The sequence below is a fragment of the Lissotriton helveticus genome, chromosome 1_1, assembly GCF_964261635.1.
Source record: "Lissotriton helveticus chromosome 1_1, aLisHel1.1, whole genome shotgun sequence".
NCBI classification, from domain to species: domain Eukaryota; kingdom Metazoa; phylum Chordata; class Amphibia; order Caudata; family Salamandridae; genus Lissotriton; species Lissotriton helveticus.
In genome coordinates, this window is record NC_136057.1 from 112,153,181 (window position 1) to 112,166,923 (window position 13,743).

The window sequence follows — 13,743 nt, forward strand, 5'->3', positions numbered from 1 at the left end:
ACAACTCACCTGCAGCAGATCACACGGCGCGCTCAGCTCACACAGCACCACAACTCACCTGCAGCAGATCACACGGCGCGCTCACCTCACACAGCACCTCTGGGGGTGAAAATAACTCGCCTGCCGGAGTCTGGCATTCAGGAATTTTGTGGTCGCCCCGCCATTGCCAGTGACGTTAAAAGTGCGTCATCCAGGGGGAGTGGTCAGACGGGGGCAGTCCCAAAACACCCTCCAGTCACCCCCACCGGACGGATAATTGATGTTGAGGACTGTCTGTTGTGCCCCTTGGTCGACCCCTTCGAGGTCGACCCTCTAGCTTGAAGGTCACATCCTGGCTTGAGCTGAAGGCATAGGAGGGCTTCATAGAATCCATGACGTGAGCTGTGTTAGGTGTAGATAAAGACACGTAGTGACAATACGTAAAGGCGCGCACAGTAGACATGAGGGTACGTTGATGACACTCCTTGGAGATAAGCAAGGTATATATATGTAAATCGCTAGCCAGAATTAGAACAGCAGCGAAAACAAAGGTTACATGAGGGGTAGGCAAGAGTCCATAATAACAATAAATAGAGGAATCTACTCTCCCTTGTAGACGACGAGCAGGAGTGTAGAGGACCAATGTCAGGTCTGCAGCGATGCAGGGATGACCGAGCGTAGCTGGCAGGTACACGCTGGAATGGACGAGCAAAGGCTCTGGCGCCATTTAACAGCATGAGAGTTTGCACCGCGCGCGCCTGCATTGCAGCGCCTCGACGACGGACGACAAGGCGCATTTATGCCCCATCGGGTTAGAGCACACAATGAAGAAGAAGTAGAAACGGAGCGGGACACTCACAGTCACAATGATGGGAACTAACTCTCGGAATGTCTCAAGCGCTTCCAAAGTGACTCGGCCGGACTGCGCTTTGGGGGCCGGGGGCCACTTGAGCCACCTTTTAGCATCCCGGGCAGAACACGAGCCCGTGGCTCCAGCTGCTGCTGGCTTAAGGTCGCGTGGGATCGGAGCTTAGATCACCCAGCTGTCCTTATTATCCCTGCTCGCCCAGCGGCATTAACCCCCCACGCCCCCCTGCGGGGGCGGGGCACCGGGTGCAGCGTCTTGAGGCCCGGAAGGGCAACAATAGGAGCGCAGGCAAGGAGTTGGGTCCGCCTCGAAATAGTGCCTGCATGAAGCGTCACTAGTGCACAAACAGTGCCTGGATTAAGTGTCACTAGTGCACAAATAGTGCCTGCATTAAGCGTCACTAGTGCACACATAATTCCTGCATTAAGCGTCACTAGTGCACACATAGTACCTGCATTAAGCGTCACTAGTGCACAAACAGTGCCTGCATGAAGCGTCACTAGTGCACACATAATGCCTGGATTAAGCGGCACTAGTGCACACATAGTGCCTGCATTAAGCGTCACTAGTGCACACATAATTCCTGCATTAAGCGTCACTAGTGCACACATAGTACCTGCATTAAGCGTCACTAGTGCACAAACAGTGCCTGCATGAAGCGTCACTAGTGCACACATAATGCCTGCATTAAGCGGCACTAGTGCACACATAGTGCCTGCATTAAGCGTCACTAGTGCACAAACAGTGCCTGCGTTAAGCGTCACTAGTGCACAAATAGTGCCTGCATTAAGCGGCAGTAGTGCACAAACAGTGCCTGCATGAAGCGTCACTAGTGCGCACATAAATGTAAATGTAAATGTAGTATACTTGTAAAGCGCACAGCTGCCCCAGCAACGGGGCGTCCCGGCGCTGTATAACTCTGGGGAACCCGTCCTGGCTTTCCCTGTGGGATGGTCCCTTGCTGGGAGTCCCCAAGGTGGAGCCAGGCATCCCCGGAATTGGTGGGCCGTTGTGGAGATTAGGCAAGCTAATGCCCAGAGTTGCCGAGTGGAACCCCTGATTAGAGTAAGCACCGAAGCGAGAATTATCGAGTCCGCTGACCAAGGTCCACGACCCTGCCGCGTCGGGAATTGAACCCTGGTCCCAGGCTGACTTCTGCTATCAGGCCTGCCGCCTCTAACCAGTGAGCCACACTACTCCACTGCATGCATGCACTAATGCCTGCATTAAGCGTCACTAGTGCACAAACAGTGCCTGCATTAAGCGTCACTAGTGCACAAATAGTGCCTGCATTAAGCATCACTAGTGCACAAACAGTGCCTGCATGAAGCGTCACTAGTGCACACATAATGCCCGCATTAAGCGGCACTAGTGCACACATAGTGCCTGCATTAAGCGTCACTAGTGCACAAACAGTGCCTGCATTAAGCGTCACTAGTGCACAAATAGTGCCTGCATTAAGCGGCACTAGTGCACACATAGTGCCTGCATTAAGCGTCACTAGTGCACAAACAGTGCCTGCATTAAGCGTCACTAGTGCACACATAGTGCCTGCATTAAGCGTCACTAGTGCCCACATAGTGCCTGCATTAAGCATCACTAGTGCACACATAGTGCCTGCATTAAGCGCCACTAGTGCACAAATAGTGCCTGCATTAAGCGTCACTAGTGCACACATAGTGCCTGCAATAAGCGTCACTAGTGCACACATAGTGCCTGCATTAAGCGTCACTAGTGCACAAATAGTGCCTGCATTAAGCATCACTAGTGCACAAATAGTGCCTGCATTAAGCGTCACTAGTGCACACATAGTGCCTGCATTAAGCGTCACTAGTGCACACATAGTGCCTGCATTAAGCATCACTAGCGCCACTAGTGCACAAATAGTGCCTGCATTAAGCGTCACTAGTGCACAAATAGTGCCTGCATTAAGCGTCACTAGTGCACACATAGTGCCTGCATTAAGAGTCACTAGTGCACACATAGTGCCTGCATTAAACGTCACTAGTGCACACATAGTGCCTGCATTAAGCGCCACTAGTGCACACATAGTGCCTGCATTAAGCGTCACTAGTGCACACATAGTGCCTGCATTAAGCGTCACTATTGCACACATAGTTTGAGTTTGAGTTTGAGTTTTAAAATATTTGTATAGCGCACTTGCACCAGCGGTTTCATGGCGCTGCAACAGGCAGATCCCCAGAGGAGGAGTAACAGAAGATAAGAAAAAAGGAAAACAAAAACAGCAAGTGATCTAGTTAAAAGATTTAGCAAATAAATGGGCTTTGAGTTTTTTCCGGAATTGAGGGTAAAGAGTTAGAGATCTAAGCTCTAAAGGCAGGGAATTCCACAGGACTGGGGCAAGGGTCGCGAACTTCTATCCTCCCCATTTCTTCCTCCGGAAACGGGAGACTGACAACAGGGATTGGGTGGATGAGCGTAGTTCCCTAGTTGGAACATAGGGAACGATCTCAGATGTGATAAAGGCCGGGGCCGCGCCCAGTCATGCTTGAAAGGTGATAGAAGCAAGCTTAAACTGGACGCGTTCACGGACAGGGAGCCAGTGTAAGGATTTGAGAAGGGGTGTTACGTGGTGGGATTTTGGAAGATTAAACACCAACCGTGCCGCCTGGTTCTGGATCAGCTGCAAGCGCCTTAAACAATATGCAGGAATACCTGCATATAGGGCGTTGCCATAATCCAGGCGGGAAATAACCATCGCCAGGATGATCAATTTCAAGGCATCAAAGGAAAAAAAGCGGGGTACCTTGCGGATGGTGCGTAGTGACAGAAAAGAAGAGGACACCACAGAACTAACCTGGGAGTGAAGAGCGAGCTGAGAATTAAGTTTGATACCTAAAGTTTTAACTGAGGTAGAAGGAACCGGGGGAGAACCTAAGGAAGGGGGCCAAAAAAGTGAAGACCAGGGACTGGAGCAACCACCCGTCAACACCAGCTCGGTCTTATCCGGGTTAAGTTTCAAGTGGTTGTAGTTCATCCAGTCCCGGATAAAAATCATAATAGACTGGAAGTTTGAAATGGAAGCAGAGGAAGAAGACAGATTGAAAACAAGTTGGAGGTCATCCGCATAATTGTATACGCTGACCTCCATTTGCTGCAACGAAAAAATAAGGGGGGCAATATAGAGGTTGAACAAAAGAGGTGAAAGGGAGGAACCTTGGGGGACCCCGCACTGAACTTTCCGGAAGTCCGCAGAAAAATCACCCAGGCAAACAGCCTGGGTGCGGTCCCTCAGGAAGGAGGATAGCCATACCAGGGCGGTACCCCCGATCCCCGCCGCCCCGACACAGGAAAGTAAGATGGTATGGTCAACCGTGTCAAAGGCGGCTGAGATCGAGGAGGACCAAAGCCTGGGCCTGGTTGGTATCCATTCCCTCCCTGAGGTTGTCAAGGACCGAGAGTACTACGGACTCCGTAGAGTGTGCGGGCCGGAAGCCGGCCTGGGGGGAGCCAAAACCCCATACTCCTCCACAAACGTGCTCAAAGACTTGGTAACATGGCGTTCGAGCACCTTAGCCAAAAATGGTAGGAGAGAGATGGGGCGAAATTGTCGGGGACCGAAGGGTCTGCGCCGGGCTTCTTTAGGATGGGAACAATAACAGCTGTTTTCAGTGGGTTGGCTACAACCCCCTGGGAAAGAGAACTGTTGAGGAAGTGAAGAGGGGGATCTGGACAAGTTGTATAAATGTGGTGAAGGATGTGCGCGGGGCAAGCGTCCAATGGGGAGCCAGATTTAACAAGGGGAATTATCGAGGTCAAGGATTCCTTAGTCAGGAGGGGAAGGGCATCGAGTTGTCCCTTAGGTGGAGGACACTGAGGGTCAACAAAAGTCGGGGAAGGTGAGGGAATGTTGGCTTTGATAATAGCAATCTTCTCAATAAAGAAATTATTTAAAGAGTGACAAAGGTCCTGGGAAGGGGAGGGCTTAAGAGATGTCCTATCGGAGAATGCCAATTGTGGACAATCGAGAAAATTTCCCTCGGTTGATTCTCAGCTGCAACAATCTTAGAGGAGAAGTAGGCCGTTTTTGCCACCAAAATGGCCTTCTTGTATTGAGCCAGAAGAGTGGTAAACTCAGATCTGAGTAAGGGACAATAATTCCTCCTCCAGGCACGCTCGGCTCGGCGTACCGCTAGTTTGATGGTCTTAAGATCCTCGTTAAACCACAAGTTGGCATCCTTCTCCCGCTTTGATGTCACCCGCTTCAGCGGGGCAATGGAATCACAGCCTGAGGAGAGCCAGTTTTCAATAGCAGCGGCCTGAGAAAGAGTGGATAGGCCTTGTAGGGTAGGGTAGGAAGAAGTTAACAATGCGGATAAATTCTCCGGATCCACTCGGCTCCATGAGCGGACCCAAACATTCTTTGGGAGCAGGGGCCTAACGGTAGGGTTAATGGGAAGGGTAAACGAAATCAAATGATGGTCAGACCAGGTGCAGGGTAAGATGGATAGGGAGTCTACCGGACAGTTCAAGGACCAAATCTGATCTAAGATATGTCCTTTGACGTGAGTGGGAGAATGAACATGTGACACAAAATTGAGGGATTGAAGTGTATCTGAAAACTCTCTTGAAGATGGACATTCCGCTGGATCTGAAGGCCAAAATTAAGCGTCACTAGTGCACACATAGTGCCTGCATTAAGCGTCACTAGTGCACACATAGTGCCTGCATTAAGCGTCACTAGTGCACACATAGTACCTGCATTAAGCGGCACTAGTGCACACATAGTGCCTGCATTAAGCGTCACTTGTGCACAAACAGTGCCTGCATTAAGCGTCACTAGTGCACAAATAGTGCCTGCATTAAGCGGCACTAGTGCACACATAGTGCCTGCATTAAGCGTCACTAGTGCACAAACAGTGCCTGCATTAAGCATCACTAGTGCACACATAGTGCCTGCATTAAGCGTCACTAGTGCCCACATAGTGCCTGCATTAAACGTCACTAGCGCACACATAGTGCCTGCATTAAGCGCCACTAGTGCACAAATAGTGCCTGCATTAAGCGTCACTAGTGCACACATAGTGCCTGCATTAAGCGTCACTAGTGCACAAATAGTGCCTGCATTAAGCGTCACTAGTGCACAAATAGTGCCTGCATTAAGCGTCACTAGTGCACACGTAGTGCCTGCATTAAGCGTCACTAGTGCACACGTAGTGCCTGCATTAAACATCACTAGTGCACACATAGTGCCTGCATTAAACATCACTAGTGCACACATAGTGCCTGCATTTAGCGCCACTAGTACACACATAGTGCCTGCATTAAGCGTCACTAGTGCACAAATAGTGCCTGCATTAAGCGTCACTAGTGCACACATAGTGCCTGCATTAAGCGTCACTAGTGCACACATAGTGCTTGCATTAAGCGTCACTAGTGCACACATAGTGCCTGCATTAAGCGTCACTAGTGCACACATAGTGCCTGCATTAAGCGTCACTAGTGCACACATAGTGCCTGCATTAAGCGTCACTAGTGCACAAATAGTGCCTGCATTAAGCGTCATTAGTGCACAAACAGTGCCTGCATTAAGCGTCACTAGTGCACACATAAAGCCTGCATTAAGCGTCACTAGTGCACAAACAGTGCCTGCAGTAAGCGTCACTAGTGCACACATAGTGCCTGCATTAAGCGTCACTAGTGCACAAATAGTGCCTGCATTAAGCGTCACTAGTGCACACATAGTGCCTGCATTAAGCGTCACTAGTGCACAAATAGTGCCTGCATTAAGCGGCACTGGTGCACACATAGTGCCTGCATTAAGCGTCACTAGTGCACACATAGTGCCTCCATTAAGCGTCACTGGTGCACAAATAGTGCCTGCATTAAGCGTCACTAGTGCACAAATAGTGCCTGCATTAAGCGTCACTAGTGCACACATAGTGCCTGCATTAAGCGTCACTAGTGCACAAATAGGGCCTGCATTAAGCGTCACTAGTGCACAAATAGTGCCTGCATTAAGCGTCACTAGTGCACACATAGTGCCTGCATTAAGCCTCACTAGTGCACACATAGTGCCTGCATGAAGCGTCACTAGTGCACAAATAGTGCCTGCATTAAGTGGCACTAGTGCACACATAGTGCCTTCATTAGGCGTCACTAGTGCACACATAGTGCCTGCATTAAGCGTCACTAGTGCACAAATAGTGCCTGCATTAAGCGTCACTAGTGCACAATGCATTTATTTATTTTTAATTTATTTATTTATGATTGATTGATTGTGGGTTTCTAAAGCGCTAGAATCGACTCCCGAAGGAGTATCTCTGCGCTGTAGACCGCTGGGGAACCCGTCCTGGCTTTCTCTGTGAGATGGTCCTTACTGGGTATCTCCAAGGTGAAACCAGGCATCCCCGACGTATGTGAGGGGCCGTTGTGGAGATGAGGCAAGCTAATGCCCAGAGTTGCCGAGTGTGATCCCTAGTTCGAGTAGGCACCGAGGCGAGAATTTTCGAGTCCGTTGACCCTGGTCCAAGACCCTGCCGCGTCGGGGTTCGAACCCTGGTCCCGGACCGTCTTCTGCTCCAGGGTCTGCCGCCTCTAACCAGTGAGCCACACCACTCCACTTTATGCATTTTTATATAGCGCGGACTTTCCCCGAAGGCTTCAGAGCGCTTCACAATAGGAACAGAACTGATACATGATGAGAACATTACACGAGAACAGATTACAAAAGCAGACGTTAAGTTACATGAGGTAAAAGTGACAATTGTGAATGCATAGTTGGTAGGAAACGGGGGCCTGTTCCTGAGGGACCGCGGATGATGCGCCTTTACTCACGGATGACAAATGCTTGAGTGGCCCGCGTGACTACAAAGGCTGCCCCAAGCGCGAGCTGTGGCCATCGCCATCTGTCCTCCGTTTGTTGCAGTGTAACACCTCGACTTGTACTTTGTGCGCTTTATGAAACCTGTAACGTTTCCTCCTGCAATGCACCGTTTGCTACCTCTTGTACTTTGTTCACGCACGATTGTCACTTTTGCCTCATGCATCTCAGGATGTGGAGCCGGCGACCAGACTCGAACCTGCTGGCAGCTCTGGCCAATATGCCACACCATTACATAATGAAACATGAGCGTTGTATTTAGTTCACATGCAATGTTCTCATATAGCAGTTCTGTCCTCTTCTGAAGCGGGTAAAGTCCGCGCTACACAAGCACGCATAAATAAATAATACAATGAACACTCGCGACCCCTGCCGCTTCAAAGGCGGCTCGAACCTGCTTTCCCAGCGCCAGAGCTGGCAGCTCTGGCCGATATGCCACACCATTACATAAGGAAACATGAGCTTTGTATTTAGTTCACATGCAATGTTCTCTTATAGCAGTTCTGTCCTCTTCTGAAGCGGGTAAAGTCCGCGCTACACAAGCACGCATAAATAAATAATACAATGAACACTCGCGACCCCTGCCGCTTCAAAGGCGGCTCGAACCTGCTTTCCCAGCGCCAGAGCTGGCAGCTCTGGCCGATATGCCACACCATTACATAAGGAAACATGAGCTTTGTATTTAGTTCACATGCAATGTTCTCTTATAGCAGTTCTGTCCTCTTCTGAAGCGGGTAAAGTCCGCGCTACACAAGCACGCATAAATAAATAATACAATGAACCCTCGTGACCCCTGCCGCTTCAAAGGCGGCTCAAACCTGCCTTCCCAGCGCCAGAGCTGGCAGCTCTGGCCGATATGCCACACCATTACATAAGGAAACATGAGCTTTGTATTTAGTTCACATGCAATGTTCTCTTATAGCAGTTCTGTCCTCTTCTGAAGCGGGTAAAGTCCGCACTACACAAGCACGCATAAATAAATAATACAATGAACCCTCGTGACCCCTGCCGCTTCAAAGGCGGCTCAAACCTGCTTTCCCAGCGCCAGAGCTGGCAGCTCTGGCCCATATGCCACACCATTACATAAGGAAACATGAGCTTTGTATTTAGTTCACATGCAATGTTCTCTTATAGCAGTTCTGTCCTCTTCTGAAGCGGGTAAAGTCCGCGCTACACAAGCACGCATAAATAAATAATACAATGAACCCTCGCGATCCCTGCCGCTTCAAAGGCGGCTCAAACCTGCTTTCCCAGAGCCAGAGCTGGCAGCTCTGGCCAATATGCCACACCATTACATAAGGAAACATGAGCTTTGTATTTAGTTCACATGCAATGTTCTCTTATAGCAGTTCTGTCCTCTTCTGAAGCGGGTAAAGTCCGCGCTCCACAAGCACGCATAAATAAATAATACAATGAACCCTCGCGACCCCTGCCGCTTCAAAGGCGGCTCGAACCTGCTTTCCCAGCGCCAGAGCTGGCAGCTCTGGCCGATATGCCACACCATTACATAAGGAAACATGAGCTTTGTATTTAGTTCACATGCAATGTTCTCTTATAGCAGTTCTGTCCTCTTCTGAAGCGGGTAAAGTCCGCGCTACACAAGCACGCATAACTAAATAATACAATGAACCCTCGTGACCCCTGCCGCTTCAAAGGCGGCTCGAACCTGCTTTCCCAGCGCCAGAGCTGGCAGCTCTGGCCGATATGCCACACCATTACATAAGGAAACATGAGCTTTGTATTTAGTTCACATGCAATGTTCTCTTATAGCAGTTCTGTCCTCTTCTGAAGCGGGTAAAGTCCGCGCTACACAAGCACGCATAAATAAATAATACAATGAACCCTCGCGACCCCTGCCGCTTCAAAGGCGGCACGAACCTGCTTTCCCAGCGCCAGAGCTGGCAGCTCTGGCCGATATGCCACACCATTACATAATGAAACATGAGCTTTGTATTTAGTTCACATGCAATGTTTCCTTATAGCAGGTGGCGCCGCGGCCAGGGCGACTGACGCTGGAATCTGGGGACCTCGGTTCGATCCCCGGCTCCGGCGGCAGGTCAGCCCAGCACCATGTGACTCTGGGCAATAGCTCGCTTAATCTTCCCGACGGCCCCCCAGCGCCTAGAGACCCTTACGGGTGATTGTGCGCTTTACAAATGTGGACTTTACTCCTCTTCTGAAGCGAGTAAAGTCCGCGCTCCACAAGCACGCATAAATAAATAATAAAATGAACACTCTCGACCCCTGCCGCTTCAAAGGCGGCTCGAACCTGCTTTCCCAGCGCCAGAGCTGGCAGCTCTGGCCGATATGCCACACCATTACATAAGGAAACATGAGCTTTGTATTTAGTTCACATGCAATATTCTCTTATAGCAGTTCTGTCCTCTTCTGAAGCGGGTAAAGTCCGCGCTACACAAGCACGCATAAATAAATAATACAATGAACCCTCGCCACCCCTGCCGCTTCAAAGGCGGCTCGAACCTGCTTTCCCAGCGCCAAAGCTGGCAGCTCTGGCCGATATGCCACACCATTTATTTATTTTATTTATTTATTTTATTTGATTTATATAGCGCAATATAACCCTGGGGTCTCTAAGCGCTTTGTCAGGCAGCACAGACAGATTCCTAGATTAACACAACCAGACTTATAACCCCACCCAGGCCTTCTGACACAAGGAAACATGAGCTTTGTATTTAGTTCACATGCAATGTTCTCTTATAGCAGTTCTGTCCTCTTCTGAAGCGGGTAAAGTCCGCGCTACACAAGCACGCATAAATAAATAATACAATGAACCCTCGCGACCCCTTCCGCTTCAAAGGCGGCACGAACCTGCTTTCCCAGTGCCAGAGCTGGCAGCTCTGGCTGATATGTCACACCATTACATAATGAAACATGAGCTTTGGGCCAGATGTATTAGCCTAAATACCGGTCGGTAACGGCCGATTTAGGCCGTTACCGACCGGTATTTAAGAAATGGCATATAGGGGCAGAATTTTACAAAATCGGTAAATTTACCGATTTTGTAAAATATCGAATCGGTATTTTTACCGTTTCAGTAAATCCCAAATGTAGGTGGGACTCTTCTGAGTCTCAAAGGCCCTACAAATTCGGTATTTTACCACCCAATCCAATTGGGTGTTAAAATACCGAATTCAGGTGTTGAGGTCGCGGGTTTTTCAGAACCGGTGCTACACCGGTAACCCAGCGGTGTCAGGGAACACACCCAATGACCTCGAGTTCTTTCCTGATTCAGACCACAGAAACTCAGAGTCTTCTAGGTGAAGTCAAGGATCGATTTTATTGGCTGCAACCAAGGTAACAAGCGACCTAGAAGTACAACACACGGGAAGTATATTCTCAGGAGACTGTCGCCATTCACAAAGTCAGGCTTCTCTTTTTATACGAAATATTGTGCTTTAGGCAAACATCCTTTACATTTTACTATACCATAGAAATGTTTCTATTACAAAGGAAAAGCAGAGTCATGATGACAAGGCCATAGTTCAGTTTGTCCATCCCATAATAAATTACAAGGCAAGGCCCAGCATTCTCATCAGATATCGGTGGACCCTCAATAAAGATGGTCACCTCCCCATCATAAAGCAAGTGAGAGAAAGGAGCAGGGACAGGTGTGAGCAAGATTCGTCAGGGTGCGTGTGTGCGATGAAAAGGTTTTATGGTAGGCTGTGCCTTGATGCTATCTTGTTCGGCCACTGGGAGAGGAACTGACCAAACAGGTTCGGCCTGGGGCAATGGTTCCAACTTGCCCAGGTCAGGGAAGAGTCAATCAAGGTGTACGTGTCCTTTGGGATTTGATTTCAGCTGGATTATAAGCCTATGTACAGGGCAACTCACTAAAATGGCTGCCGTACACAAAATGGAAGCCAAGTGTTTGGGACGTAAATGACGATTTTGAGGTGAAACCGTCCCTCGAATACGACGAAAATGCTTGTGCATTGTATACTTGTCATTATCGGTCTTTTGATACTAGATTCGTCCTGTTACGGCGAAGTATAATTCTCGAGTCCAAAATTAATACACGAGTCCAGACATTTTCAGAACCACAAACCCTCCTTTTGCCCTTACATAGGCAATTCTACATAATCTCATGCTAATCTGAGTCCAGGTCTATATTCCTAAAGTCATTGAGATGTTGCTGTAACATCATTCTAGTACTTAGCTCGTCTCTTGATACAGGTTTCCTTACACATGATGTAACACAGAGGCTACATATTGCAGGAGCACACTGCACGCACAGACAGAACAGGAAAAGAATGGCTAAAACCATCCCAATGACCATCAGAATTTTCCTTCCCGAGCCGGATATCAGTTCCCAGAACCACCCCATTCCCGACCAATCTCCTTTATCCACATGAATAGATTCGGAAATCTTATGCAGTTTGGAGATGGCCTGGTACACTGTTGGAGCGTTATCTGGGATGAAAACACAGCAACTCGATTGGATCAATCTACATACCCCACCTCGGTCTGCAAGTATGACATCTAAACCGACCCTGTTCTGAATGGTCATAAGCCGATCCGACTGGAGCTCAGCAGTCAAGTTACTAAGGGCACCAGCAGTTTCAATCACGGTGGACTCAACCACCCTTGTTAATTGCCTTATGTTCTTGCTGTTAACCATGGGTCCCCAGAACGGCAGAAAACCCTTTGCAAAGTCCCCAATTTCTTGACCTGCAGTGTCTTCTTTACTCAAGACATCTCTAACTACCCTTGTCTTGTGGTAATCTGCCGCAGCTGTGTAGGTGGGAGGCAACAGGAACGAAACAAAACATGAGCCCGAAAAGTCAGGGGGTAACCATGTATAGGCTCTATCATGACAGATGAAATAAGTACCCTTAGCTGCTAAAAACGCTACGGAAGTCTGAGACCCAAAAACATACGTTTCAGTACAGACACTCTTTCCTAACTGAGCTCTGGGATTCTTGCCAGTACCTTGCAGACACAGGTGGCCCTGATGGGGTACAATCCAAATCAGGGAAGAACTCTTAGCTTGCTGCTTCTCACTCAGAGTAGCTTCATATCCGGTCACGTTCCAATTTATATATGCAAATATCTCGTCGTCCGGGATAGCTTCATAAGAAATTTCATCCTTAATCATGTCAACTATTCCTTTAATTAGGGCGCTGGTCTTGGGGTTGTCTTTCACAGAACGTAGGGGTTGGACTTCTCGTGCATATATGAACATTGTTCTATATGCCCACACAGAACCATTATGGCTGAAAGGCAGGATTAGATAAGGGATACCTTTGTCCGTAGTGTGAGGCTTAAGGCCACAAACCCAGCAGTTAGTTGTGTTCATCACTAGTTGGTGTTGGTGCAAGAGCTGAACAAAGGAGTTATTAATAAATTCTAATCTCCTGGCGGATTCGTGTTCGGGAAGGGGTTGAAAAGAGTGAGAGGAAACAGTAGGAGGGGGTATAGGCGATGCAGTGCGTGCAAATGTCACTTGAAAAGAGAATAAAGCATAACTTATAAAAAATATAATCACACTGAATAACATAAAAATGCACAATATCAAGAAGCTTTTATTTGTCATTGTATTACAGATCTTTGTTTTAAAGTTTGTTTTCTGGGCAGGTCTCTCCACATCGGGAAACTCCATCCTCTCTAAAGTGCTGCCCGCGACGGTAGGTTGATTCTGCTAAGGAATGCTTCTGTCAGTCCAGGGCAACTCCCTCGGACCAACCAGAACCGCCGACCTAAAGTCGTCAGCTGCACCCCGAAGACTTTGGGCAATCGCGGCCCTAGCAGTGGAACCCGGATGGCGGTTCGAAAAACAAAAATAAGCAAGTTTCTCAGATGGGAGAGCTGCACTTTCAAAAATAGGAAGGAAAAAGAATATTTTTTTATTTGTCCATAGGTCTTGGTCTCAAATTGTATCTTTGTTTTCCAGGTACTGTTTGGTCGTGGAACAAGAGTTCAGGTTCTGTAGTGTCTAATTGCTTTGACGGTGATACAACTGGTTGCAGAATGTTGTCGCTCTTTTGTTCAGTCAGTGTTCCTTTAACGCGTGCATCACTAAAAGGTAGAA

The 13,743-nt window shown here is 48.5% G+C and overlaps 1 protein-coding gene across 1 annotated transcript; it reads right to left on the reverse strand.

The window, feature by feature from the left end:
* Positions 1-4,793: 4,793 nt before the first annotated feature.
* On the reverse strand, positions 4,794-13,314 carry LOC144759358 (endogenous retrovirus group PABLB member 1 Env polyprotein-like). Its single transcript, XM_078646481.1, has 3 exons — positions 11,977-13,314; positions 4,999-5,127; positions 4,794-4,805 (listed from the first exon to the last, which is right to left on the reverse strand). The coding sequence occupies exons 1-3, from the start codon at positions 13,312-13,314 to the stop codon at positions 4,794-4,796; spliced, it is 1,479 nt and encodes a 492-aa protein (XP_078502607.1).
* Between the last annotated feature and the right edge of the window lie 429 nt (positions 13,315-13,743).

Coding starts and splice junctions, on each gene's coding strand:
- LOC144759358 (XM_078646481.1), bottom strand. CDS start 13,314: ATGGAGTTTCCCGATGTGGAGAGACCTGCCCAGAAAACAAACTTTAAA. Junction 5,128..11,976: donor TTCTGATGGTCATTGGGATG/GTTTTAGCCATT, acceptor ACTCTTTCTCAG/GCCGCTGCTATTGAAAACTG.